Source organism: Phocoena sinus, chromosome 1, assembly GCF_008692025.1.
Source record: "Phocoena sinus isolate mPhoSin1 chromosome 1, mPhoSin1.pri, whole genome shotgun sequence".
Taxonomy (NCBI): Eukaryota; Metazoa; Chordata; class Mammalia; order Artiodactyla; family Phocoenidae; genus Phocoena; species Phocoena sinus.
The window spans coordinates 38457819-38484821 of record NC_045763.1 but is presented as its reverse complement, the minus strand read 5'-3'; the positions used below and the strand labels follow the sequence as shown (position 1 = coordinate 38484821).

At 45.5% G+C, this 27003-nt stretch overlaps 3 protein-coding genes across 12 annotated transcripts in view; 1 reads left to right on the top strand and 2 right to left on the bottom strand.

The window, feature by feature from the left end:
- Positions 1-14: 14 nt before the first annotated feature.
- On the bottom strand, positions 15-7524 carry LOC116750837 (cytochrome b-c1 complex subunit 6, mitochondrial). 3 transcript variants are annotated; one of them, XM_032626128.1, is made up of 5 exons: positions 7058-7191; positions 3840-3866; positions 3213-3360; positions 2940-3098; positions 15-238 (listed from the first exon to the last, which is right to left on the bottom strand). In XM_032626128.1, the coding sequence occupies exons 3-5, from the start codon at positions 3273-3275 to the stop codon at positions 206-208; spliced, it is 255 nt and encodes an 84-aa protein (XP_032482019.1). In that variant the 5' UTR covers positions 3276-3360; positions 3840-3866; positions 7058-7191; the 3' UTR covers positions 15-205. The 3 variants fall into 3 exon arrangements, with proteins under 3 accessions (XP_032482019.1, XP_032482009.1, XP_032482001.1); XM_032626118.1 differs by lacking the exon at positions 3213-3360 and having other exon boundaries at positions 7058-7524; XM_032626110.1 differs by lacking the exon at positions 3213-3360 and having other exon boundaries at positions 2925-3098; positions 7058-7217.
- Positions 7504-26656, top strand: LRRC41 (leucine rich repeat containing 41). 3 transcript variants are annotated; one of them, XM_032626040.1, is made up of 10 exons: positions 7504-7755; positions 11357-11443; positions 13195-13265; positions 19395-20538; positions 23719-23979; positions 24527-24691; positions 24784-24882; positions 25424-25546; positions 25769-25844; positions 25960-26656. In XM_032626040.1, exons 1-10 carry the CDS (start codon positions 7557-7559, stop codon positions 26177-26179), a joined length of 2445 nt encoding a protein of 814 aa, XP_032481931.1. In that variant the 5' UTR covers positions 7504-7556; the 3' UTR covers positions 26180-26656. The 3 variants fall into 3 exon arrangements, with proteins under 3 accessions (XP_032481931.1, XP_032481947.1, XP_032481938.1); XM_032626056.1 differs by lacking the exon at positions 23719-23979 and having other exon boundaries at positions 7542-7755; XM_032626047.1 differs by lacking the exon at positions 25424-25546 and having other exon boundaries at positions 7542-7755.
- The window catches only part of RAD54L (RAD54 like), a 30645-nt gene continuing 25292 nt past the window's right edge, over positions 21651-27003 (bottom strand). For 3 of the 6 annotated variants that reach the window (XM_032626068.1, XM_032626093.1, XM_032626103.1), the window contains one exon: positions 26583-26985. In XM_032626068.1, coding sequence (XP_032481959.1) covers positions 26775-26985 — 211 coding nt within the window. In that variant the 3' untranslated portion in view covers positions 26583-26774. Of the gene's footprint in view, positions 21712-21744; positions 23555-25427; positions 25561-26582; positions 26986-27003 lie in introns of those variants that run through there. The other 3 variants (XR_004349111.1, XM_032626072.1, XM_032626084.1) reach the window with 3 other exon arrangements.

The following is a 27003-nucleotide window of genomic DNA, read 5'->3' as shown; positions in this document are numbered from 1 at the left end:
GACAGAAGGCAAGATTGCTGATCACTGGACTTTATTAAGACGGAATCATTGATAATTACACAGAAGCTACCTGCCTAAGCCAAAAATCCTTGAGGTTCACATGAGCTTAGTTACACAAATAAGAAACAAATGGCATGTTCAAAACCATAAGGAAATATCCCGAAGCCCGGGTGATGAAGGCTGGGGTGAGAACGAATCTGCACATTTACTTCAAGCTGTTAAAGAGTTTGTGGGCCACCTGGATGGAAAGAAAAGGATGTCATCAACTCGTATCTCTAATGTCACGAGTTACAAGGGCCTTCATAACCTGAAACAGTACTGCCTCTCCTCCCACCACTTGCCTTCTGACACCCCCACACCCTTCGTGAGCCCTAGTGAACTCCCTTCAATTACCTGACTCATAGCTCCCTTCTAACCAGAACTCTTTCTCACTTTTTCATCTTTTAATTTTCCTTCAAAATCTAAACTTACATGTTATTTCCTGCAAGCTGTCTCTTAACAAGCTCCTGTCCCTCCTGTCTTCCCCACAGAAACTTATGCCTCCCATATCACAGCGCTTATTAATTCAACAAATATTTATAAAACATCTACTATATACCAGATACTGTTCTAGGTGCTGAGTGAGTCACAATGGTAAACAAGACAATATCTCTGTCTCCTCTGGAACTTAGAGAACAACGAGAAATATAATATATATATACTTTGATAGTGATAAATGCTATGAGGAAAATAAAATAGGGGCAGGGGGAGGGAATAGCAACTTTAAATAGAAGGGTCAGTAAAGGCCATCCTGAGGTTACACCCAAGAGATTTACCAGTTTACTAACCGTTCTACTTCTGTCTCTGCTGGCTTATAACTCAGTGTAGAACGGGACTATGCTTGTCTCATTCCCAGATATTAACCTAGTGTTGCCTCATAAAAGTATTATAATAATATAACATTTACCATTTTAGCCATTTTAAACTACCCATTTCTGTGGCATTAAGTAATTCACATTGTTCTGCAACCATCAACTTCCAGAACTTTTTCATTTTTCCCAACTGAAACTCTGTACCCATTAAATAATAATTCCCATTTCCCCCTCCCTCCAACCCCTGGCAACTACTATTCAATTTTCTGTCTCAATCAATCTGACTACTCTAGATGCCTCATATAAATGGAATGATATTTGTTCTTTTGTGTTTGGTTTATTTCACTTAGCATGTTTTCAAGGTTCACCCATGTTATAGCATGTGTCGTTTCCTTCCATTTTAAGGCTCAATAATATTCCATTATATGTGTATACCACATTTTGTTTATCCTTCCCACCAATGGACACTTGGGTTGCACCCACCTTTTGGCTATTGTGAATGCTATGAATATGAACACGTATGCACAAATATCTATTCAAGTCCCTGAACAGTCTCAATTCTTCTGGGTGTAAACCAAGAAGTGGAATTGCTGGATCATATGGTACTATGTTTAATTTTTTGAGTAAAGTACTTATTTCTTTTTATTGCCAAATAATATTCCTTTATATGGATAAATCACATTTTATATATCCATTTATCAGTTGTTTTGTTTCCAATTGTGGCTATTACGAATAATGCTTCTATGAATTATCTGTATATAAGTTTGTGTAGAGATGTCTTCATTTCTCTTGGGTATGTAACTACAAGTGGAATTGCTGGGTCATATGTTAACTCTACGTTTAACCTTCTGAAGAACTGCCAGACTTTTCCATAGGGCTGTACCAATTTATATTCCCATAAGCAGTGTATAGGAGGTTTCCAGTTTTTCCACATCACCAACACATTTTTCTTCATGATATGGAGAATTGTATATAAATGTTCCCTCTTTCCACTAAAATCATGTTGAAAAAAAGTTGTATGAATATATATAAACCAGAGGATGGATAAAATATGAATATATATCAATGGAAAAGAATATAATGCCTCTTCATAATATTTTACACGTACATGTGTTTATTATGATTTCATTTTTGTTTAAAAATCTGATAGTATATACCAGAAAACGTGGTAATCTCTAGACAGTATGATTTCAGTTGGATTTTTGTCTTTATAAAAAAAAATTTCCAGGGAATTCCCTGGTAGTCCAGTGGTTAGGACTCCGTGCTTCCACTGCAGGGGTCACAGGTTCAATCCCTGGTTGGAGAACTAAGATTCTGCAAGCCACGTGGTGCAGCCAGAAAAAAAAACAAACAAAAATAATTTTTTCCTTAACTATCACAATGTGTTTAATATGAGCCTGTGTATGAGTATGTGTACATGTACATTTGTGTGTTTGCATTGTATATTATAGAATTAAAACAAAATACCTAAATTGGGATTGCTGAAGCATAAATTATGGAAGTTGCCTGAGTGGAGATCATTAACTATTTTACTAGTTATTTAAACTATTAAACTATAACTAGTGGGGAGTTTATTGATTTATTGACCCCCTTCACCCATTTCTCCCTATCTTTTTGATTATAGCCATCCTTGAGGTATGAAGTGGTATCTCATTGTGGTTTTGATTTGCAGTTCCCTAAGAGCATTAAGCATCTTTTCATATGCTTATTAGCCACCCAATCAGTTTTAACATAAACAATCATATTGAACTTTGCCTACCCTGTAATTTATGAAAACACCTTACTGTTATATGTAAGGGAGTCAAACACAAGTTTACTTAAAAAAGCAAAACAAAACAAACAACTTTTGTACCAACTATTATGTACAAGACACACTGGAGGATATAAATTATTTTAAAGAGTAGACTTTCGTACTTAAAAATACAAAATCCAGTTTCCCCACTGTTTAGCAGTGTAAATTAGAACATCACTTCTCTTCTCTGAGCCTCAGTTTCAGCACTGTCCTGCCTCTAGGATGAAAAGGTGGTCAGCACCAAGTCTTCCCTGGCCACTGTAAGCTTTCCCCTTCCTGACCTTAGGCTGACTTACACAGTGGTCCCTTGCATGCAAGAAGTCTAAGAGCTCCTCTGTGCAATCCTCTGTCTGTGACCTGGAGGATACACGCTCATCACAGAGCTCTAGCCGCTCCCGAGCCTTTACACATTTCTCCAGCTGCTCGCATTGCTCTCTCACTGTTGTTAGGGGATCCTGAATGAGAAACATACACACACACAGAAAACCAAAATGGGGGTTTTAGGAAACCCACAAACCATAAGCTTTGATTAATACAACCACCAAACCAAGGTGCTGCCTCTGAATTACCGTGCAGAAGACCAGCTGGCAGAGCCACACTGCCGCCAGAAATGGCAGAATGGGGTCTCCCATTCAATTCTGATGCTAAGTAGTAGGGGAAAGTTTCACATTCCTGCCTTCCAGGGTTGCCAGTATGCACTGAAAGCCTCAGTCCTATCTGAAAAACAAGGTGGTAAAGGAAACCTGGCCAAACCTGAAGTAGATCTATAGGAGGCCTTACTTGTTAACACAGCATTTTGGGATATGTAATGTCTGTGAATTTCAATTCCCTTCGTCTGACAACCAGGCCTATGCACCCCAGCTGCCCAGCTAGAAGGGTAATGTTACATGGAGAAGGACAATCTAAGAAAGGTTCCTTCTAGAATTTTTATTAAACCACAGATAGCATATGATTGAGTACCAGGCCTTCAAGATGCTACTCTGCTCCCTGATACCATGACTGGAGAAGCCTCAAACCCAGAGAAGACTCAGCTTCCCAGGCCCACACGCCCCCCAAACACTGTACAGGAGGTATTAAAGGATTTTTCCACTCCCATTCTCTCTAAGGTGTCAAGACTCCTTAAATTGCCCTTAAGAGTTTCATGAAACTCAAACTTTCTTTTACTGAGAAGGTTCCAAACCTGAGACAGCTCTTACCACTAATTCCTCCTCCTCCTCTTCTTCCTACAAAACGAAAACAAAATTAATGTCAGCAGCAATTTTATAATACATATATTCCCAATCATACTGATGTTGTAATCACTGAGGACAGACATTATTAATCTTTTTATATTTTCTGTATTTTATGATGATTTGATGTTTTAGGAGACTTGCTAATCCTGGAGACAGCCCCTCCCAGGACTGGCTAATTTCTAGAGTTAGCAAACAACTTGCCTGGGGGCACGCATTTCCTATGCAAACCAACCAATCCAAAACCCTTCTCAACAACCACCTTTCTCTAACTCTCCTACACTAAACCAATTATTGCCCCTGCACTAATCACATCAGGGCTAAGTGTCAAACAAACAGGGACCAGCCCAAAGCCCAGAGCCCACCACGAAATTATCCACTCTTAAACTTGCTAGAGCACACCTATCCCGCCTCACTCATTCCTTTTTCCTTCTGCTCCAGATTGATCCAAGCACTTCCCCATGTGGCCCTGGGTGGTATGGCCTACCCCCTTCTCTTGGGAACTTCTTTCAAAAACAGTTGTCTCATCTTAGTTATGCTTTGAAGAAGGATGATAAATATTCTAGACAGGGCCACTTCAACATTTTACCAATTATACAATTTAAATTATTTTTTAATAAATTATAAAGTAGTTTAAATTAAAAAAAAAGTTGTCTCCATGCTTGTAACCTTACCCTACCTGATTAAAACAAGTCCTGGGTATATTTCAACAAGAACACACAATTTCACATTCATCAGCAACAAACTTAAGTGCGCACAACATTCTAACATTTATAAGCACTTTCATTTCTGTAATGATTTGATTAATCACAACAGTCCCTTAAGGGGCTCCCAGTTTAGGAAAAACAAACACTAATTAAACATTTTCTGATATAGATTCAAGCTGTCATATTAAAACTGCCATATCAATTTTAATGTATAGATTTTGCAAATACTATGCTATATGTAATACCTAACTGTATCTGTAGTGTATATGTAATATATTTATGCTTATTAAATGTTTTAATTTTTTCTGGAAAAAAAAAGATTCAGGCTGTCAGATGTTCATATGGAATCTGCATAACTTAAGTATTTTATTCTAAATTCTGGTAGGTCCCAGTATTACCAGAAATAGCTAAATTTAATCCTCACACCCCAAACCAAGTTAGGAAGAAAGCTAACATTTTTTTTTCCTAGGCTCTGAACTTGAATTGGGAACATGAAAATAGCCAAACCTAAACTCTATTTTAGCCAGAGCTTAACTAAAGATAGTTTCGATCACTGCTTTTTGGCTTGCTGAGCTCCCAGGACACTAAGTAGATTAACAACGTAAGTGCACCAAAGGTCTACACAACTCCATTCACCAGCTTGAAAACATCAGGCCCTACCTGTTACTCCTGATTCAGGTGCACAACCTTCCAAGAGGAGCAGTGTAAAAAAAATTCCCCTTGGGAGCAACAGCATAGGCCTAAATCTGTGGCTTAGCATAGTCTGATCAGTAACTCAACCTGCCAAAAGTAAAGCATTTGCCTGACTGTGCATGCATGTGTCCACATTTGGGGGAAGGGAAAGAAAAGGTATACATACAGAAAAAAAGAACTAGCTCAGAGATCCTTCACTGTGTTTACAAAATTCCAATACAATCTGCCCCATTCTCTACCATGACCTTCAGTGAAGGGACCAAAGCTCATGAAAGCTGGGAGTGAGGGGTAGGGCAGGTTCAACTGTAACCCAGGCTATTTATTCTTACAATTAGCAAAGGTGTCTTCTAAACACGAAGATGTTACTTAGGAGGTAAAATTCTAGTTTTCCATTAATCAAGGTTTCTTAACCTTACTCTTTAAAAAAATTCATCCTGAGTAAAGTTTTTCCAGAAAACTGAAACCACATTCTGCCTGAGTTAGAAACCGGAAATTAGCATCCTAGAAGCAAGACCTTTATATTCTTTCCCTATTAGCAATGCTACTACACTGATCATTTTATGTCTTTGATAATTTTGTGACAAAAGTATCATGGCATGTTTCGGGAAAACAAATCCAAAAACAAGTCTGAATATAGACTACTTCATGTAAAACTTCATGTCAATGAGAAAAACCAAGGTCACACTACATAAAAAGATTCAATCTCCAAGAGGAACACGTTCTTCATAACAAACTTCAGTTTTCTTATTTTAAAATTGACTACTTGTTTACTTTCTTTTCCCTTATCTACTGCTGTGGTGAGCCCTACTTAACTTTCTGGTATACTTCCAGCTGAACTTCTTGAGGCTGGCTCCACTTCTTTCTGGTCCTCTTTCTCATTATAAGACTAGAAAAAATTATGGGATAAACTAGTTTCCAACTATTCTGAACCCGCAGCTGTCGGGAAGTGACCAGAAAACAAAGAAAAGACAGGAAATATGATGGGAAACAAAAAACTAGTTGGCTTCTGTAAAACTGTGTAACACTGTGGCTAAGTCTTGGCTCTGGAACCATGCTGCTTGGGTTCAATTCCTGGCTCCAATATTTACTAGCTGTGTGTCCTCAGACAAGATATTTAACCTCTCTATGCTTGTTTCCTCATCTGTAAAATGGCAACATTAAGAGTACCTAATACTTACCTCACAGGACTATTGTGTGGCTTAAATGATTTAGTACATACAAAGCACTTGGAATCGTTAAGCAACCAATAAATTATTATTACATTGGCATTCTCAGTCAGGGAAAGAGCTCCCTCTTTTATCACAGAATTATACCGCACATCCCCACACTGTCCCCAAAGACACCTCCCCCTCCCTCCACCCAAAGAAAAAGAAAACACGTTTTCACAGAAACTAGCGTTAAGGCCAGCTGCCCGGAATCTCCACAGAAGATATGGCAGGATTCCCGACCCGAGCTGAGGCGAGGGCTGGGTTGGTCCGCTTGCTCCCAAACTAGGGGCTCTGAACACCTGACTGACTAAAAACACAGGCACTGCTTTTACAAAAGTTTAGTCCACACAGCATTTTCGTTCTCATTAAACCTTCACCACATTCATAGAATGGGGAAACCAAGGCCCAGAGAAAACCTAGTCATCTACTTGCCCAAGGTCACTCGACGAACTCCTGGGAAGGGTTGGGGGAACCAGCTCTCCCAACCCTGCAAACCCTACGGGGGAAACGTTTTTTGGCGGGCTAGGGCCTGAGCCTCAGAGCTACGAGGAGGGTCGAGTCGCTCGCCTGGTCTTACCTCATTGGGATCTCCGGACCCGGTCAGCATCCTTTGCTCTTCCTCCAGCACCATGACCGACTGCTGTTGTGGATTCAACACGAGCAGCAACAGCGGCACCTATTCCACTTCAGGATCAAGAAGGACTTGTAAGGGTCACTCAGCGGATATCCGGCGATCTGGCCGGAAGTGCGGCAGACTAGTCGTGGTCGCGAACACACGCTCCGATTGGCATGTACTACTGCTCAGAGGCAGGGAATGGGGGTAGCTGGTATTTGCACCAGAGGAGGAGTTGCTAAGGAATTATCCCCTTAGTCATGCCAGACCAAAACATATTGACACTTGGAATTTACTTGAAATATTGGCTTCTAAGAGACTTGGAAAGTATGCAGAAGTATTCGATGTTCCTTTAGCGCAATTCCCAGTCTTCCCCACATCGCTGATGGAACCGTCCTAACTGCTGACCTTTTCAAGATGGCGGCCCGCGAATGCTACTCTCGGGCTCGCGCACCTCCCCAAGATGGCGGCGCCCGAGGCCTGGCGCGCCCGGAGTTGCTGGTTCTGTGAGGTAGCGGCGGCAACGACCATGGAGGCCACGTCCCGGGAGGCGGCGCCAGCGAAGAGCTCGGCCTCGGGCCCCAGCGCTCCCCCCGCCCTGTTCGAGCTGTGCGGGCGGGCGGTGAGCGCCCATATGGGGGTTCTGGAAAGCGGGGTGTGGGGTAAGTCGCGGGGTGAGGGGCTACCTCTGGCAACGAGCGGAGACGGCCCAGCGGCCGGGGGGCGCGGGGGGCGAGGCCGGGAGGCCTGGAGCAAGGCCCAGCCCGGGGCACTGGAAGCCAGACCTTTGGGTCGGAGCATGAATTCCGTGACTGACAGGACTGGGCACAGTAAAGGCAGAGACCAAACCGGCAGGTGGACCCGCACCGCGGCCTGGCCGGGGGGCGCGGGGGGCGAGGCCAGGAGGCCCGGTCTGGAGCGAAGCGGGCCGGGCGACAGAGGCAGGACTGACTAGCCGGGCTGTGGGCTCCGAAGTGACACTCGGGCTGGGCCGGGCTGATGAGTCTCGGATGTCTAACGGACGGTCAGGGATGGCCCTTCTGCTTGGGGGCGGGGGCCGAGGTTGCGAGGCCCGGACGGAGGCCAGGAGGCCCGGCCCGGGGCCACCTAACCAGACTGACGGCGCGGGGCCTCCGGCGTCTGTCTGACAGACCGCGGGGGCCGAGACTCCGGAGGCCAAGCCGCTGAGCGAGGGCAGCCAGTGGACTGGAGAGCGAGGGGATGGGGCGGCCAGAGAGGCCGAACGGCTCGGGGCGCCGAGGCCTTTCTGACGGCCCGGGGCTGGAGGGAGCGAACAGACGGCCAGGGCCTCGGATGCCAAACTGACTGAGCGACGGACTGACGGGCAGGGCACAGAGCGCCGGAGGCCGCTCGGATTGGCCGGAGCGGCGAGGAAGGGCCAGAGAGCGGGTGGAGGCCGGGAGAGGATCAGAAATCGACGGAGGCGCGAATGACGGACAGGCGGGAAGGGCCACGGAGGCCCCAGGCGGGGCGACGGCCCGGGGATCCCGAACTGGGAGGGGGCGCGGCGCCGCTAGGAGGCCTGGGTCCGAGTGGAGTGAAAGGAGGCCCGGGCCTGAGAGCGGCCGAGACCGCCAGGCCCGGCCTGGGTTGAGGGCGCCCAGGCTGAGAAGCACAGGCGGGCGGCCTAGGGCGCTGGGATGAGGGCCTGGGAGGGTGAGCCGACTAGCCCGGCCGGGGGGCCTGGGAGTACGGCGGCGGGGTGGGCCGAGTAACGGAGGAGGGAGGCCTGCGGGCGGATGGGCACAAGGAGGCTGGGCCGTGGGGTGGGTACCGCTGGTCGCAGTCTGCCAGCTGAGGAGGAGAGCGCGGGTGGGCGACCTGGGCACCGACGGTGAGAGTGAAAGAGAGGAAAGTGAGAGGTCTGGGGGTAGGCCTGCCCGCACGGGACGGAGGGAGGCCTTGGGCCTGACTGACTGCTGGTGTGAGGGGGTGGGGCCCGGAGGCCAGGACTGAAGTTGGGTGAGGAGATGGCAGGCCAGGCCGAGGGCCCGGGGAGGGGGAGGGGGTGGCAGGAGAGGAGGCCCTGGGCCTTGCGGTGGAGGGGGGGTGGTGGTGTCTAGAGTAGGCCTCAGGAATGGTGGTGGTGGTGCTTTTGCGAGGAGGAAGGCCCGTGTAAGGTCAGGAGTGGGGGTTTGATGTCCTGGGATGGGGGTTTGGGTTACACGCGTGAGGAGGCCGATGTGGAGAAAAGGCCCTGGCGTTTGGGGGGTTGGGCCTCCAGGAATGAGCCCCAAAGCTGTGGAGTGGTTAAGGAGGTCCAGGGATGGAGGAAGGCCCTTGGTGGTGGTGGTGGTGGGGACGGATCCTGAAGAGGCCCAAGTGCCTTGTCTGCTGGGGGAAGACTGTTAGAAGTCCTCAGGCCTAGTGAGGGGGAGGGGATTGTGGAGGCCCTGGACCAACAGATAAAAGAGGAGAGTCAGGCTGACTCATGGGCAATGGGAGAAGAGTCTCAGTGGATCTGTGCAGGAGGCTCAGAAAAATCCTGGGGAATGTGGAAGAAGGTACAGTGGATCTGGCAGTGTCAGCCTGGACCTTCCAGAATGCTAAACCTGGCTACCAGGGCAGAGGACTGGGGGTGGAGGCCCAAAGTTGGGAAGGGGAAGCATTGAAGATGTGGGCTGGAAAGAAGCAAGGAAGAGCCTGGCTTAAGAAGAATGGAGAAAGGTACAGAGGAGTTTGTGAATAACGGGATGAGAATCCCTGTGGCTGTGAGAGGGGATGGCTAAACAGGGGAGCATTATGGACAGAGGAGGAAGAGCTTCTATGGGCCTAGCCCAGGTGGACAGTCACACAGAATAAAGCTAGGTCTCTTAGAAGGGCCAAGTAAGAGGCCTGCTAAGCAATGCTATTTTGGAGGAAGGTCTCAGTGTGGGCTAACAGCCAGGAAAGCCTTCCTGGAAGTAGTGCACTAGCTTTTCTTTGTGTAGAGAGAGAAGAGGGGAAAATGAGTAAAGGCAGCAGGAAAGGATATAATGAGGAATAAAATAGGTATGTTATACCTTGAATGCCAGGATATGGAACTTGGACTTTATTTTGAATGCAGTAGAGTGACTACATTAGTATAATAGCATAGGGAATTAATGCTTTTTTCAGCAGGTACATTGAGTACCTACTATGTAGAAAGAATTGTACTAGGCTCTTGGATATCTAGACTCAGTTATTGCATAAGTAAAGATAAAAGGAGATCCTGGAATGTAAGTTTTGAAAGAATTTTCTCAAGTATCATGATCTTAAGACTTGTTCTTGGCAGGACAGAGATGCTTTTGACAGGATAAGAATAATAATAGCTAAAATTTAGTGAGATTATGGACAGGCATAGTCTTCAAAAGATTATGAGCATGGTCTCCTTTAATTTTCACAACTATCTTAAGAGGTAGTTATTATTATCTGAATTTTAAAATTGAGGAAACTGAGGCTCAAAGACATTAATTTGTCCATGAATTCATAATTAAGTGGTACAATCAGGATTTCACCCAGTTTTGTCCAATCTAGAGACTAAACCATTTAGCCACAATACTGTAATGCCTCTCAGATCTAGGGAAGTTAGCAAGAGCAAGTTTTGTTTTTAAGATATATTGAATTAAGAGTATAGAGCCTAATTATTTCTATTCTTCATAGGAAAGTGCTAGTTCAGGGTATAGTGGGAGCCCAAAGGATGGAAGTGGCCAGTTTGGAAGAGTGGGAAGGGATTTCAGGAAAGGCTTAATAAAGGGCATGTGATACGTGAAAGATGAGTAATTGATATGCTGAAAATGGCAAGAACATTCCCAGTGGAGAGAACAGCATGACAAAGGCACAGGCAGAAAGCAGGGAGTTAGGTAACTGAAAAAAGTAGTTTATTATGGCTGAAGTGTAGGAGGCAAAGCAGGGAGCTGGAGAAGTTAGTAGGGCCCAGATTATGAAGGACTTTTTTTTTAAATCACACATATTCAAAAGGACCTTTTAAATGAGGAATGGTCCATTAGGCTTGGGCAGAAGTGAACTGCCAGCTCCTAAATGAGCCTATCAGCTTGCTTTGTGGGATTATCTCACCCTTGAAGACATGCATGCCCCTGAAATTCCAGCTGCCAACTAAGTGGCTGAAGATAAGTGGACCAGAGTTTGAATTAAACTTAGGTTAGCTTCTATAAGTTCCACTCGTCAAGTGAGAAGTCTGCCCTTCTGTTTTCCTTTCCAGTAGGATAAATAATGCTTGCAACTCTGGGAGAAAAAAGTAAATTTTATGTTTGGTTTTTGTAGCCCTCCCAGGCCCAATACTTCAAAGCATCTTACCTCTGCTCAATATATATTACTTGGAGAGGATTGAGGAAACTGCCCTCAAGAAAGGTGAGTGTTTTTCTGTCTTTTTTTCAGTCACTGATTGTAAGCAAGGCACCATGATGTTCTTCAGGTAAATATTACACCTGATACCTGCATAGAACTTCATGCTTTTCAAAAGTACCCTCACACCTATTATCTGATTTCTCAAAGTCCTGTGAAACACAAAACAAGTATGTGATCCCTATTATACTAATAAAAAAGAAACCACAGGCACACAAAAATTAATAGCAAAGCCAAATAGAACCCAGATCTTTTGCAGGATCTTAGTTCCCCGACCAGGGATTGAACCCAGGCTCCGGCAGTGAAAGCACCAAATCCTAACCACTGGACAGCCAGGGAATTCCTGAACACAGATCTTTTTTTTTTTAAGTTATTTTTTTAAATTAATTTATTTATTTTTGGCTGCATTGGGTCTTCGTTGCTGCACACGGGCTTTCTCTAGTTGCGGTGTGCGGGCTTCTCATTGCAGTGGCTTCTCTTGTAGAACATGGGCTCTAGGCACATGGGCTTCAGTAGTTGTAGCTCACGGGCTCAGTAGTTGTGGCTCGTGGGCTCTAGAGCATAGACTCAGTAGTTGTGGCACACGGACTTAATTGCTCTGCACCATGTGGGATCTTCCTGGACCAGGGCTCGAACCCTGTGTCCCCTGCATTGGCAGGAGGATTTTTAACCACTGCGCCACCAGGGAAGCCCCAGATCTTTTTTTTTTAATAAACTTCAGTTACGACAATGTATTCTTTTAAATTCATTATTTATTTATTTTTGGCTGCATTGAGTCTTAGTTGCAGCACGCGGGATCTTCATTGAGGCATGCAGAATCTTTCATTGCGGCGCCCGGGCTTCTCTCTAGTTGTGGCATGTGGGTTTTCTCTTCGCTAGTTGTGGCATGCAGGCTCCAGGGCATGTGGGCTCCAGAGTTGTGGCGTGCAGGTTCCAGAGCGCGTGGGCTCTGTAGTTTGTGGCATGAGGGCCCTCTAGTTGAGGCGTGCGAGCTCAGTAGTTGTGGCATGTGGGCTTAGTTGCTCCACAGCATGCGGGACCTTAGTTCTCTGACCAGGGATCGAACCCGCGTCCATTGCATTGTAAGGAGGATTCTTTACCACTGGAGCACCAGGGAAGTCCTGAACCCAGATCTTTTGAATCTTTTTTTTTTTTTTTTTTTTGCGGTACGCGGGCCTCTCACCGCTGCGGCCTCTCCCATTGCGGAGAGGCTCAGCGGCCATGCTTTCCGGGCCCAGCCGCTCCGTGGCACGTGGGATCTTCCCGGACTGGGGCATGAACCCGTGTCCCCCGCATCGGCAGGTGGACTCCCAACTACTGCGCCACCAGGGAAGCCCCTTTTGAATCTTTTGAATTAGTTTTTCTAATTTATCAAGCTGCCTCCCAAACCCCTTATTGGACACATCTGTTAACAGCTAACATTCATCTAACTAACCCTGTTCCAAGCACTGTCTTAGGCACTTTACCTGGGGAAACTCATTTAATATTTTCAACAACTCTGTGAAATTGCTATTAACAACTACATTTTATAGATAAGGAAACTGAGGTACAGAAAAATTAAGTATCTTGCCCAGGGTTACACTGCTAGACTATGGTTTGCTGATGTTTGAAGCCAGGCAGTCTGTTGTTAGAGCCAGTGCTCTTTACCACTCTGCCATGTTGCTCCTGTGAACCTAGAAAAGGACATTAAAAGGCTGATGTACTTCACTCATGGAGACCAAGGAGCAGCCGAGTAAATGTGATATTTCTCTCTACAGGCCTCTCCACTCAGGCCATTTGGCGCCGACTATGGGATGAGCTGATGAAGACAAGGCCTTCCAGTTTGGAAGTAAGTTAAGGCACCAACCAGGTAGAACTCTGGCCTGACTTTGCACAGTGAAAGCAGGAATAGCACACAAATACAAGCTGGGTACTGGTAAAGTGCAGGGGCAGGCATGGAATGAATTTGGGAAGAGGTCTCTGATGGCTTGTCACGAAGTTCTTTTCATTTGACATTTGTCACTGACTTGTTCACCATGTTTGCAGGTGACACAAAACAGGGAAAGGTAGTGATCACAATGGATGGCAGAACCTGGTGGATTCAGATCTTGACAGGGCTGGAGCAATGGTCAAACCTAACAAGATGAAATTTAGCAGAATAAACCAACTCTCCACTTGAGTCTAAAAAATTCTAATTGCATGACCTCAGGGTAGTGGGTGGAGGGGTCTGGCTCAGCAGCAGCTAGAATAAAAAAGATTAAGGGGGTTTAGTCTACATTGTGCTAAAGCCACTCATATAATGACTGTATCCTGAGCTGTGTGAACTAATGTAACTATAATGTAGACTGAAAGACAAGGGGGATGATAGACCTGCTTGACTCTGCAGTGGTCAGGCTATCCCTGGAGTATGGAGAAAGAAGTCAAAGCCACATCATGTGAGTCACATTTGGAAGACTGGAGATGTTTTTCCTGAAAAAGAGAAGACTTGGGGAACATGAACTGTCTTGAAATATTTGAAAGAGGGATTAACAGACTTGTTCTGGGTGGAAGCTAAAGGAGGATAAATTTTTGCTAAACTGTAGAATTTTTAAACTCTGAGGTTATTGGTGATGAAACAAGCTAATTCCAGAGGTAATAAGCTTCCCATCACTAAGTGTTTAATAGAGTCTGGATAACCCCACCTGACACAAGGGTACTGTATCAATAGAAGAAGTTTGGCATTGTTGGAGATATTGGACAAGATACTTTTAGGGGTCCTCTTAGCCCTTAGAATAATAAGATTCTATTATTCATTGGTTCAAATATAACTCACTGGAGCTCTCATTTAAACAGAATTCCTTTTACTGCTCCATAATTCGGTGACAGGACAGATTGAGTTCAATAAACATTTACTCAAACTTACCACATACCACATCTTATGCTGAATATTAGAGGTACAGACACAATCCCTAATCTTGAGGAACTGTCAGTTTAGTGGGGAAATCTGCAAACAAATACATCATGTATGGTAGGCCAAGTGGTATGATCGAGTGTAGTGAGAAGGTTGAAGGAAAAGGGAGTAAGAAAGTCTTGCCCAGGAAGTAGTATTTGAACTGGGCTTTATATAGTGAATGAGGCCAAATGACAAGAGAACAAGCTCTTATCAGAAATTGGAGATTTATTTTGTGGGGATACACTAGGTTCAGTAATAACATTCAGCTCCATATCCTTCAGCTTTTCCACTTCTAGATGTAGATGCAGCCCCTGGAGTTCAGCATAATGACATTGAGGCCCAATGGAATTATCAGGCATTATGTATAGGAGTTAGGCCTTATGAGGAAGGGAAGTGGACACAAGAATGTTAAGAAATGGCAACAGCTTCCTGCAACCTTTAAAGAAACATGAGATTCACTTTGTCACAGTGTCTCCCAAGTAGTATGGTTGACTAACAGGTGATGGAGACTGTAATATCTTTCTCTTTGAGAAGGCTTTTTCCACCATTATCTCAAGCTTCCTGGGAAGGAATGTCTATTTGTTATCTGTTTCCTTGTCTCAGAGTATTTCAGAATATATAGGAAGCCCCAGGCCTGGTGGCCTAACAGTCACCTACACAGAAGTCCTGACTTGGAGCATTATATCCATTCCAGAGGGTGTCTGCTTCCACTTCCCACTTTTGCATAACAGTAACCTTCACTTCATTCATAATTCAGACAGTTATTGAGTGACTATTCAGTTCCAGGCACTATGCTAGGTTCTAGGTATACAGTGGTGAGCAAGATAGAGTACCTGGTTGCTTATGGAGCAATAGTATTTCAGACTGTGTAGTACTAGTGTATATGTGTATTAAGAGATCTGCAGAATAAAATAGATATTCTGGAGACAAAGCAATGGGGAAATGAAGGATTATTCAATCAGTGGTTCTCTAGTAACTGGTTAACCATTTGGAAAAAATAAAGTTAGAGCCTCACTTTACAATATACTCAATTTCTATATAGATTAAAGATTACATTGTAAAAAGTAAAAGCACAAAACAGTTTTAAAGAATAGAGGTGACTGGTTATCTAATCTCAGGGTGGAGAGTGCTAGTAAATAGGCAGAACCAAAAAAGAAAATATGGACACATCTGGCCACATAAAATGCCAACACTATAAATACAATTTAAAAGGCACGTAAAAGAATGTTTGCAACAATATTTGCAATATAAAAGGATACAGAAGATAAGACAGGCAAACAGTAGAATAAAATGAATACAGATTTGGACAAGTTTCAAAATATACAAAAATCTCCAATAAAGTAAAAAATGTTCAATCTCATTAATAATAAAAAAATGGGAAAGTAAAATTATACCTCTTAAATTAGTGAAGTATTGTTTTAATTTGGTTTTGTTTTAAAAGATAATTCCAGGGGTGGGTAGGACTTGCATTTTAATATGCTGGTGGTGGGAGCAGAAATGTTACAACTTTCTTGGTGGGCAATCTGGTGATAATTGTCAAGAGTCTTTAAAATATTCAAATTCTTCAACTAGAAATTTTAAGAAGTATATATCTTATGGTATATAAAATTGAGATACTCGTGAAGATTTATTTCCAGATGTTCATTACAGCAAAGTTTAATATAAAAAGCTAGAAACAATTTAAGTATTCAATAATATAGAAATTATTAAATATAGTACATCCATATTTTCAAAATATTAATAAAGTCATTCTAAAAATATTTAAATACGTGGTGGTAAAAATGTTTAATGATGTGGTGATAAGTAATGTTTAAAAAAAAAGCCCAGCATTTGAAACTGTTCAGAATTGTCTCAGTGTTATAAACACAAATACCTATAGCTCATCACATATACATATACACTCCAAAAAGTTGGTTTACACATGATTTTTGATTTGCTTCCTTATAGTTCCACAAACAATATTTCTGTTATCAGAAAAACAGTGGACGATATATAGTTTATGAGCATTTGCAGGCTCTAACAATTTAGTACAAGAAAATATTTAGCTCTCCCTAGTTTGTACACACTTCTTCCTTCCCTACCAGTACCTGAGCTGCCAGCCCGTTGTGGATGGGCCAAGGACTGATTGTGTTGGTAAGCAAATGTCATGTCACCTCTTTGGTGGTGCCTTATTTCCCCTACTCTCCCCCAAAAGAAAGTATTTAAATCACTTTGCATTGTCTGAACCATAGTGTATGAACTATAGTGTACAGGTCCACAAAATGAGTGGTTTGGACTAGATCTCTCAGGTATTTTTCAGCTTTGAAGTTTTAGCATAGAATCTTCTACAAGGTGGTGATGGAATAAAATGCAGTGAATTGCTATCTGCTTATGCATTAATTCATGAGAAAGAAGCCATTGCAATAGTCAACTAATTTTACATACTCATTTAATTTTCACAACAACTCTGTCATGTAGGTATAGTTTTGTTCCTCAGTTTACAGATGATGAAACTGAGGCAGAAAGAGGAAAAGTGACTTACCTAAGGTGACAGTTCATGAATGGCTGACTGGACATTCAAGTTGAGGCAGTCTGGCTCTGGAGTGCATGCTCTTAATCACTATGTCATGCTGCTTTCACTGTGGTTATCACAGGTCTGGAGTGTTCCAATTTCAAATATTCTCTCCTATTGTCTTTGTAAACCAATAAAATGTCTGAAAAACCCTAGTATTTAGTTATCTAAAGTTCATATTCCACATGCCTTATAGTCGGAAACAGCCACAATATCTTGGTTCATGTTCACATATTTGTCCATATTTTAGGCCCAGATCTCATGGTAACCATCTATTTCACTTGTGAAGTTGAAGCCTTGCTAGGGATACCTGCAAGTATTTTTCAAGGCTGTGTGGGCCAGCAAATGTGTGAAAAAAGTGCTAGAATGAGGCAGGATTAAAGGATTCAGGAATACCCTCTTAGCTTCCACTTAAGGCTGAGTAGAGATTTGGTTGCCAGGTATTTTTTTCTGCTGCCCTCAGGCCCCCACACTGCTGCTGGACGGGCCTTTCTCACTTGTTGCTGCCATGCAGTTAGCTTAAACATGAAGTCGTTCCTAATTATTACCACAGCAGGGTCTTGGGGAATAGCTAGGGCAAAAGGAATGACACTTTTGCCTGAGAATAGGGGCCCACCTCCTGCCTGCCAAGAACCTCATATAAACTGAGGGTCAATCTGGTATGAGGGAATGCACGGAGACAGGGTAGATACCAAAGGAAGTATCTTATTTTTAGCCTTTGGGAACCTCAGGCCCCACTACCTTCAGGTTGAATAAGCACCCTGCTTAACAGGCTCTGCCTCCATCCAGTCCATTTCACATTTCCCATGTAGGGTAATTATTATCATTAACAGAAGTTACATTTTGTATTTTACAGTTTACAAGGTGCTTTAAACTTGCACTGTCTCATTTGATCTTCACAACAAACCTGTGAAGCAGGTGATATTATCCACATTTTACAGATGAAGAAAGGTTTAAAGAGGTCCAGAGTATAGTGGCAGAGCTGGCACTTTTATCAAAGTCATCAGACTTTCTGTGCACCTTAGGAGAGAATGGGGACTTAGAGAAATACTTAGAGAAATATCAGTATTTGTCTCAATGTGTCCTTTGGAGGTAGGTAGCAGTAATTCCTAATCTCTGATATATACATCAGAATCATCTGGGGAAGGTTTAAAAAATAAAGATGCATGGACCTTACCTCAGATGTAACATAATATAATCACCAAGTCTGGGTACATGGCATATGAATTTTGGGAAAAAGCTCCACAGTAAATTCTGATGTATATCAAAGCTTAAAAATCACTTGTGGAAAAAAAAAATCACTTGTGTTCAGTTCTTCTAAATGTATCAGAATAGTGTGATGAAATCTCATACCCATCAAAGCAAAGTATTGCCTTGGAGAAAACTAAGGCACTAGTTTTCTAGTTGCTGCCTCCTCTCCAGGAATTTCTAATCTGGTTGGGATGAGATGTGTATACAGGAAGAGACTCAACACCATGAGACATATGTACCAACATCTAAGACCTGAGTAGTCAGTATCAGAGTACCAACATGAGAGGTAGGGGGGAGGGGTAGAAAGTGGGGCAGACACTCAATGAGACGAACAGCCTCAAAGAGCAAAATGTTAGTAGGTCTTCATGAAGTCTATTTGATCTGGCAATGGAGAGCATTTCTGGCAGAGGTAGGAAAGGAAAAAAGGCACGTTTGGGTCAGTGAGGTGACCAGTTTCGCCAGAGCAAAGCATTCATGAGCAAGGTGTGGCAGATAAAGCTTCTCAGGTAGGCAGAGGCTATATTGTGGACAGCTTTCCCTGCCAGCGTGAGGAACTTCAAATGTGTTGCAGCACTGATCCCCTAAGCAGTGGGGAGACATTAGGGGTTTTAAAGAAGAATAATGTAATCAGAGTTTTGTTTTTTAATACAAAGATGAACCCAGTGGACTTGTGCAAAAGTTTGGGAAGGGGAACAAGCAGAGGAATCAGGAAGCTAATGAAGTAGCCAGGTGTCTGAACAAAGGTGGTAGTATTAAGAATGGAAAGTTAGGATCAGGTTCTAAAAATGAGTGTGGAAGAACTTGCAGGGTTGAATGTTTCACTTGGGAGGCACTATAGTAATAGTCTCTGGAACCAAATTTCCTGGGTTCCAATCCTTTTTTTTGGCTATGCCCTTTGGCTTGTGGGATCTTGGTTCCCCGACCAGGGATTGAACCTGGGCCCTCAGAAGTGAGAGCTCACAGTCCTAACCACTGGATCACCAGGGAATTCCCTCCTGGGTTCAGATCCTAATCCTGCTCCTTAACTGTAACCACAGGCAATAACATTTGTGCCTTGGTTTTCTTACCTGTAAAATGGATCTAATAGTAATATATACCTCAAAGATGTGAGGATTAAATGAACTTGCATACATTATTTAGAATGTTACCTGGCTCAGTAACCAGCTAGCTATTGGAAGGAAGGAAACTGGGTTCCATTGGTAGCACTTAGTATCACAGCTGTCTGGAATGTTCTCTGCTTTCAGAGCGTGACCTGTTGGCGAGCCAAGTTTATGGAGGCCTTTTTTTCCCATGTTCTACGTGGGACCATTGATGTGTCTTCTGACAGGCGTCTTTGTGACCAGCGCTTCTCACCTCTCCTGCATAGCTCCCGCCATGTCCGGCAGCTCACCATCTGCAACATGCTGCAGGGTGCGACTGAGCTGGTGGCTGAGCCCAATCGCAGGGTTCTGGAGACCCTGGCCAGTTCCCTGCACACCCTCAAGTTCCGCCACCTGCTTTTCTCTGATGTGGCTGCTCAGCAGTCACTTCGGCAGCTGTTGCATCAGCTTATTCACCATGGGGCTGTCAGCCAGGTGTCGCTGTACTCCTGGCCTGTACCTGAGTCAGCCCTTTTCATTCTTATCCTCACCATGAGTGCTGGCTTCTGGCAGCCAGGCCCCGGTGGCCCACCCTGCCGCCTCTGTGGAGAGGCCTCCCGAGGCCGGGCCCCATCCCGAGATGAAGGGTCCCTCCTGCTGGGCTCACGCCGGCCTCGCCGGGATGCTGCTGAGCGATGTGCTGCAGCCCTGATGGCCTCCCGGCGGAAGAGTGAAGCCAAGCAGACGGCCAGAGGCGCACCTGCCGCTCGGGTAACACGCCGGAGCACACAGGAGAGCCTGACAGCAGGCGGGACAGACCCTAAGAGGGAGCCGCTCCCTCCAGCCACTTCCCATGAGGCTCCTGGCACCAAACGCCCACCCTCTGCTCCAGCCACCACCTCCTCTGCCTCTGCTTCTTCTTCCACATCCTCATCTAAACGGGCTCCAGCTAGCTCAGCCCCACAGCCTAAGCCCCTAAAGCGTTTTAAGCGAGCTGCAGGGAAGAAGGGTGCTCGCACCCGTCAGGGGTCTGGTGCTGAATCTGAAGACCTATATGACTTTGTTTTCATTGTGGCGGGTGAGAAAGAGGATGGGGAAGAGATGGAGATCGGGGAAGTGGCTTGTGGAGCACTGGATGGATCAGATCCCAGTTGCCTGGGGCTACCAGCACTGGAGGCCTCCCAAAGATTCCGCAGCATTTCCACCTTGGAGCTCTTCACGGTTCCACTCTCCACAGAGGCGGCTCTGACACTGTGCCACCTGCTGAGCTCCTGGGTGTCTCTGGAGAGCCTCACACTCTCCTATAATGGTGAGTGCCCTGAAGGGGCAGGGGTTGGGTCTCCCAGCAGCACCAGCTGTGTGCCCAACCCTGTGGAGGGGAATAGGGGGTATGATCAGGAAGCTGCCTCCTCACAGGGAGGCAGAAGGCACACACGTGATATAGTGGCAGACTGTCGGTGCTAGAGAAGATGAACACAAGGTCTACAGGCTTGATTTAGTTGGAAGCAGGGGTTCCTGAGGGACAATGAGAATCTGAAGAATGAGTCTACCTTAGATATGGTAGGCAAACCAAGGACAGGTGGGAGAATATAGTGTACACAGGGCCAACCAGGACTGAGGTTGGATCTCACTAGTCATACCAAAGCAGCTATATAAAAAGGTGTGGGATACCTTTTTTTTTTTTTTTTTAAATCAGACCAGCAACCTGCAAAACAGCCCTCAGTTCTTTCCCATCTGGTTGTGCCCAGCTAGCCAAATTTCAGTTCTGGCTAAATCCAGCAATCTGCCTAGGTTGCTGAACACTGCTAGAGAAAAGTCACACAACTGCAGACTGGTGCTACTATATACATTCATGGTCATCATCCTCATATGAACCCTGTCTGCAACATCAGTTCCATTCCTACCCTACCACTTCAAACCCTTCTTTTCCTCTCAGCAGATGACCACCTACTTCACAGAAAATAGAAGCCATCACACACGAACTCCTTCAACTTGTTAACCAACCTAGAAACTCCTACACCTGCACTCTTCCTTTCTTCCTTCATCACAATGGGAGAAATGGCTGCCCTATCTAAGGCTAACTCTTCTGCCTGTGCTCTGGATACATACCCTCTTACCTCCTTAGGAAAGCACATTTTTCAAATGCCTCAATAAGAGCTAACTTTTATATACCGCCTACTATGCATCTGGCATATTTTAAATATTTTTTTAAATTTATTTTATTATTTTTGGCTGCGTTGGGTCTTCATTGCTGCACGCGGGCTCTCTCTAGTTGCGGCGAGTGGGGGCTACTCTTTGTTGCGGTGTGAGGGCTTCTCATTGCAGTGGCTTCTCTTGTTGCAGAGTGTGGGCTCTAGGCGCGCAGGCTTCAGTAGTTGTGGCTCGCGGGCTCTAGAGTGCAGGCTCAGTAGTTGCAGCACACGGGCTTAGTTGCTCTGCGGCATGTGGGATCTTCCCGGACCAGGGCTTGAACCTGTGTGCCCTGCATTGGCAGGCGGATTCTTAACCACTGCGCCACCGGGGAAGCCCCTTTAAATATTCTTTAACTAATTTAATCCTTACAATTCTGAGGTCAAGTGACTTGCCCAGGGTAAGTTAGTAAATTGTAGAGCTAGAATTCAAACCCAGGTAACCTGGCTCCAGAACTCATGCTTATAAACCACTTAATGCTGCCTTTCTTCTCTCAATCAGGTATCCACCAAAAACTACCACCACCACCTCCGTCTATTCCATTTATTAACTACTGTCCTATTCTTCCATGCCCTTCAGAGACAACCTTAAGAGTCATCTGTGCCCTCTTTTCTCACAGCCACTCCAGCCTTGCTTACACCCTGTCTACTGCATCAAGGACCTCGAGGTGACCAACGTCATCCTTGTTGCTAAGTCCAATATATACCTTTCAGTCCTCATCTTAAATTAATTCTCGGCATCATCTGCTATTAAGTATTGTCTTCTTCGTGAAATAGTCTCATTTCTACTACCTCAAAATTTTCTGAATTTTTTTCTCCTCCCTTTCTGGACATTACTTCTCTCTTAATGTTCAGAGATCCTCAAAACTCTCCCAGTTTACACATGCTTCCTGGACTTCGTTTCAAAGACCAACTATGCTGAAGACACCCCCATTTTATGACATTAGCCCAGATCCTCCTCCTGAACTCCAGACCTATTTATCCATCTGACAGCTAGATATCACAGGATTCATAAAACACACTCCCCAACCTGAATGCATCTTCTTCCTTCTAAACAGACCTTCCTTCTGTTCTCAGTGACATCACAGATTCAGTTGCTCAAAAGCAGCCTGGATTCTCTTACGCCACATATATTTGGCTACCAGGTGGTACAATCTCTCAGATTCATTTATCTCCACATTCTTAATTCAGACTACCATTACCTCTCATCTGGATTCATTTCAGCAGTTCCTTCTGACTCCATACACACCATACAACTCATTTTTTACACCGCAACCCAAGCATTTTCAAAACTGCAAATCTGTCAAACATCTAAAAATTCAATGGCTTCTTGTCACTGTATGTTTTTACTTAGAGGACCATTCATGTTCTTACCCTGCTTACCTCTATAGTTGAATCGTCCCTCCCTCATACTTTACACACCAGCCACATTGAGTATTTCTCAGTTCTTGGAACCTGCCACTCTTTCTCCTTCAGGTCTTGATATGTGCCAAGCTCACTCTGCCAGTCACTCCTCCTTTTAGCCTCTCTTTTATGTTCTTTAGGACTCAGCCAGAGAGTCTTTACTGACGAAGGCTAAATTGGGTGTTAAGTACCCATCCTTTTACTTCCACAGCACTCTACTTCCCCAGTTCCCATCATATGCTTTTGTTATCAGGCTGTATAGGCAGGAACAAGATCTGCTGCTCATGACTCCCTAGCAGAAAAACATGCTTACCAGGTGCTTACCATGGGTAAGGTTTAGTTGAATGAATGAATCAAAAGGAGCCTGCTCAGTCCAAGGAGAGATAAAGGTGTGGCTTCCAAGGAATTATTTGCTCTGTGGCATTAAGCAACTGCCCTAACCTTTCTGGATCCTACTCCCTTCTGTGGGATGTGGTTATCGTTTTCGGCCCTATTCCCACCCAATGAATTTAAAAGTATTCCCTACTGGATCACTGTCACTCTCCTGCTTAGGTTTCAGATGTTCCCCATGACCTATAGGAAAAGTCCAGAGATCTCTGCTGCTGTCTGGGCCCATCATTCAGCCAGCAGCCACATGCTGTCCCACCACATCCTATCTTCTGTTTTGTGCCTCTGCCCTGACTGATGTGTGAGGGCATGGCCCAGTAGAGGCGGCATCAGTAAGCTGGTTACCTGAGGAAAAAGCAAGACAACGGATGAATAGCTGAGAATGATTTAAAATAATCTGACCCAAAGCTCAGATTTGGTAGTTATCAACAGAAATATTTGGAGTTGTATCTAAGTATTACCCCTACTGATACTCCCACATGACTGACCCAATCTCTTTCCTGCCATAGGCCTGGGCTCTAATATCTTCCGCCTGCTAGATAGCCTGCGGGCCCTGTCAAGCCAGGCTGGATGCCGCCTCCGTGCCCTGCATCTCAGCGACCTGTTCTCACCACTGCCCATCCTGGAGCTGACACGTGCCATTGTGCGAGCCCTGCCCCTGTTGCGGGTCCTCTCTATTCGTGTCGACCACCCTAGCCAGAGGGACAACCCTGCAGTACCAGGGAATGCAGGGCCCCCTAGCCACATAATTGGGGATGAGGAGATACCAGGTGAAGTACTATGCGCGTGTGTCTATCTCCACAGACGTGTGCAGGTCTGTTTGTGTGGGGAAGGCAAAAGATCTCTAATCCAGGCCAGTCACCACACATTGCTGGCTTATCTGTAATTTGTTGCCTTTAGAGCCTGTTCTTAAAGATAACCATGGGTTGGATAGATCCCAGACCAACACTAGCCCCGTAGGGAGTGACTATGGCAGATCTGTCTCCAGAAAGGGGTCTGAACCAAGAACAGACCTGACCGTTAGACTAGATTGGGTCCCCATGCTGTATGTCCCCTTAGTTCCTGCATGTCTCATATGCCACCATGCTGCATACTCTACTCTACTTGTGTCTGATTAGTTGTGTTCTTGGATTAAAAGCACCGTTAAGGACAAGGACTAAATCGGATATTAGCATACTGCCTCGCGTATAGTAGGCACTCAAGGACAAGTAGACGAGTAAATGATTTTTCAGTGAATCCTTTAAGGACAGGATGGGACCTGCAATGGAAGAGAAGTAGCAATGATTAGCTGTAATCTTCTCTCCCTACCATATCCAGAAAACTGCCTGGAACAGCTGGAGATGGGATTTCCACGGGGAGCCCAGCCAGCCCCACTGCTCTGCTCTGTACTGAAGGCCTCAGGTTCTCTGCAGCAGCTGTCCCTGGATAGTGCCACCTTTGCCTCTCCCCAAGATTTTGGGCTTGTGTTGCAGACACTCAAAGGTAGGACCCAGTTAGAATGGTAAAGGGAGAATAGAAGGGGACTTTGCATTGTTCTTTGAGAACACTAAGGTCCATAAACTTTCCCGATCCAGAGTACAACTTAGCTCTGAAAAGGCTGAGCTTCCACGACATGAATCTGGCTGACTGTCAGAGTGAGGTGCTGTTTTTGCTCCAGAATCTGACTCTTCAAGGTAAGTTCATCCAGAGCCTGGGGCATTCGTGGGTCCTCACTGCAGATCTGCCACGGTCTCACTGAAGGAGCAAGCCACTGTTCTGTTCTTGGCCTTAGGTCAACTATAAAATGATCACAAAAGCCGCATCACCTTCCTTCTAAAGGGTCCCCTACTCAACTCTTCCTATACTAAACATGGGAAATTACTCACTTGGAGAGTGCTTCACCTGAAAGTTTTTCTTACCTTCCAGTGGCTGACAAATGATGGTGGTGGGAAGGGATAAATGTGCTGCCAGGAGCCCCCTCATAGACTTGTAGCTAATGCCCACCCCTGCATAGAAGGAAGTGTATGGAGGTCTGTGCAGAGAGCCTCCCCTGTAGGCTCAATCTCTGGTTTGAATACTGACTTAGTTGCAGCCTTGCTTGGGGTTTTGGACAAATTATTTTCTCCTTCTGGGACTCTGTAAAATGCTTATATACCCCTTGCTAAGGCCCTGGGCCGGAGAGGCAGCACCAGTTCTCATCCTGCCATCAGAACTTATTCCACTTTCTCTTGACAGAGATTACCTTCTCCTTCTGCCGTCTGTTTGAGAAGCGCCCGGCCCAATTTCTGCCTGAGATGGTTGCTGCTATGAAGGGCAACTCCACACTGAAGGGCCTCCGGCTGCCGGGGAACCGCCTGGGTGGGGGCAGGGCCCTGAGGAGGGAGAGGGGGAAGGAGCCAGTCCTTTGACCTAGAAATTCAGTGGGTGAAGGCGTACACCTCTCCACTGGGAAGACGGGGGTTGGGATATAGTTGTGCTGGGGCTTTAGGAGTCGGCTTCTTCCCAGCCAGAACTGGGTTGGGATACCCTTGTTCCCTGTTCTTGGGTAGAGGTGATGAGTATTTCTCCCCTTCTCCCCAGGGAATGCTGGCCTACTGGCCCTGGCAGATGTATTCTCAGAGGATTCATCCTCCTCTCTGTGTCAGCTGGATATCAGGTACATGTGGGTGTGGGGAAGGTGAAGGGAGGGCAACGACAAGGGATGGAGCTGCAGGGACACAGACCAGGGATTAGTTGACTCCTGGGTGTCTAATCCTTCTCACCCCTACCAGTTCCAACTGCATCAAGCCAGATGGGCTTCTGGAGTTTGCCAAGCGGCTGGAGCGCTGGGGCCGTGGGGCCTTTGGTCACCTGCGCCTCTTCCAGAACTGGCTGGACCAGGATGCAGTCACAGCCAGGGAAGCCATCCGACGGCTCCGCGCCACCTGCCATGTGGTTAGCGACTCGTGGGACTCATCCCAAGCCTTTGCAGATTATGTCAGCACCATGTGATGGGCCCATGCCTCACAGGCCCATACTCAGTACCGTCAGCTTGCAGGGGCTGAGGCATGGGCTGCCCAGAACTCCCAACTACCAATTCTATCTTTCTCTTTCTGTCACCTTTTTTCTCCTTCTTCCTTTTGCCCTTGCACTGAGGTCTTGGACGCCTTGATGGGGCCCAGCAAAGGCATTCCCACAACTGGGTTTAGAGCCTTTGGGCTCCTTACTCAGTACCCTGGGCCAGGAGGTCACAGTGGTCATTAATCACTGAGGACAGCCCCCACCCCCTTCCCTGCCCCAGGGTTCCTGCTTTCCCTCCTCAAGCAGTTACCCAGGCTTTAGTGAAGTGTATGAGTGCCTACTACCAGGCCTCTCCTCTACTGGGCTCACCATGCTGCTCCCAGGCCTCAGTCCCTTTCATACCTTTATTCCTTTCTTTTTTTTAACCAAAAAAGTTTTTCTTATAAAATAAATTTTGGGCAAACATCATGCAGCCCTTCTTGATGATTTTTCTCTCAGAGAACAAAATTCAACAGTGCCCTATGGGGCAGGGAGCCCCCTTTCCCCAACTTCTTCCTCTAACAGCTACACACCAGACCAGCTGTTATCAGTGGAGGCCCTGCTGCTCCTCATGGGAATGCTGGTGGAAGACGAAGGTGATGGCAGTGGAAGCAGCATCCCAGGCAGCCTGGAGTACCTCATCCTTGAGCCCCCGCTTATCAGTGCTATGGTTCCACTGAGCCAGGTCTGAAGTGCAGTCAGAACCATCAGGGGGTGGCCAGACCTGGTGGTTGTTGACACAGCGGTGGCAGCGCAACCTGCAGGCAGAGGACAGA

Excerpts from the sequence above, each read along its gene's own strand:
- LOC116750837 (XM_032626110.1), bottom strand. The coding sequence starts at position 7,111 with ATGGTGCTGGAGGAAGAGCAAAGGATGCTGACCGGGTCCGGAGATCCC. Across the intron at positions 3,099-3,839 it reads AGGAGGAGGAGGAATTAGTG|GATCCCCTAACAACAGTGAG; the intron begins GTAAGAGCTGTC and ends TTTCTCATTCAG. Across the intron at positions 239-2,924 it reads ACTGTGTAAGTCAGCCTAAG|GTGGCCCACAAACTCTTTAA; the intron begins GTCAGGAAGGGG and ends CTTTCCATCCAG.
- LRRC41 (XM_032626040.1), top strand. The coding sequence starts at position 7,557 with ATGGCGGCGCCCGAGGCCTGGCGCGCCCGGAGTTGCTGGTTCTGTGAG. Across the intron at positions 7,756-11,356 it reads TCTGGAAAGCGGGGTGTGGG|CCCTCCCAGGCCCAATACTT; the intron begins GTAAGTCGCGGG and ends TGGTTTTTGTAG. Across the intron at positions 23,980-24,526 it reads TGGGGATGAGGAGATACCAG|AAAACTGCCTGGAACAGCTG; the intron begins GTGAAGTACTAT and ends TACCATATCCAG.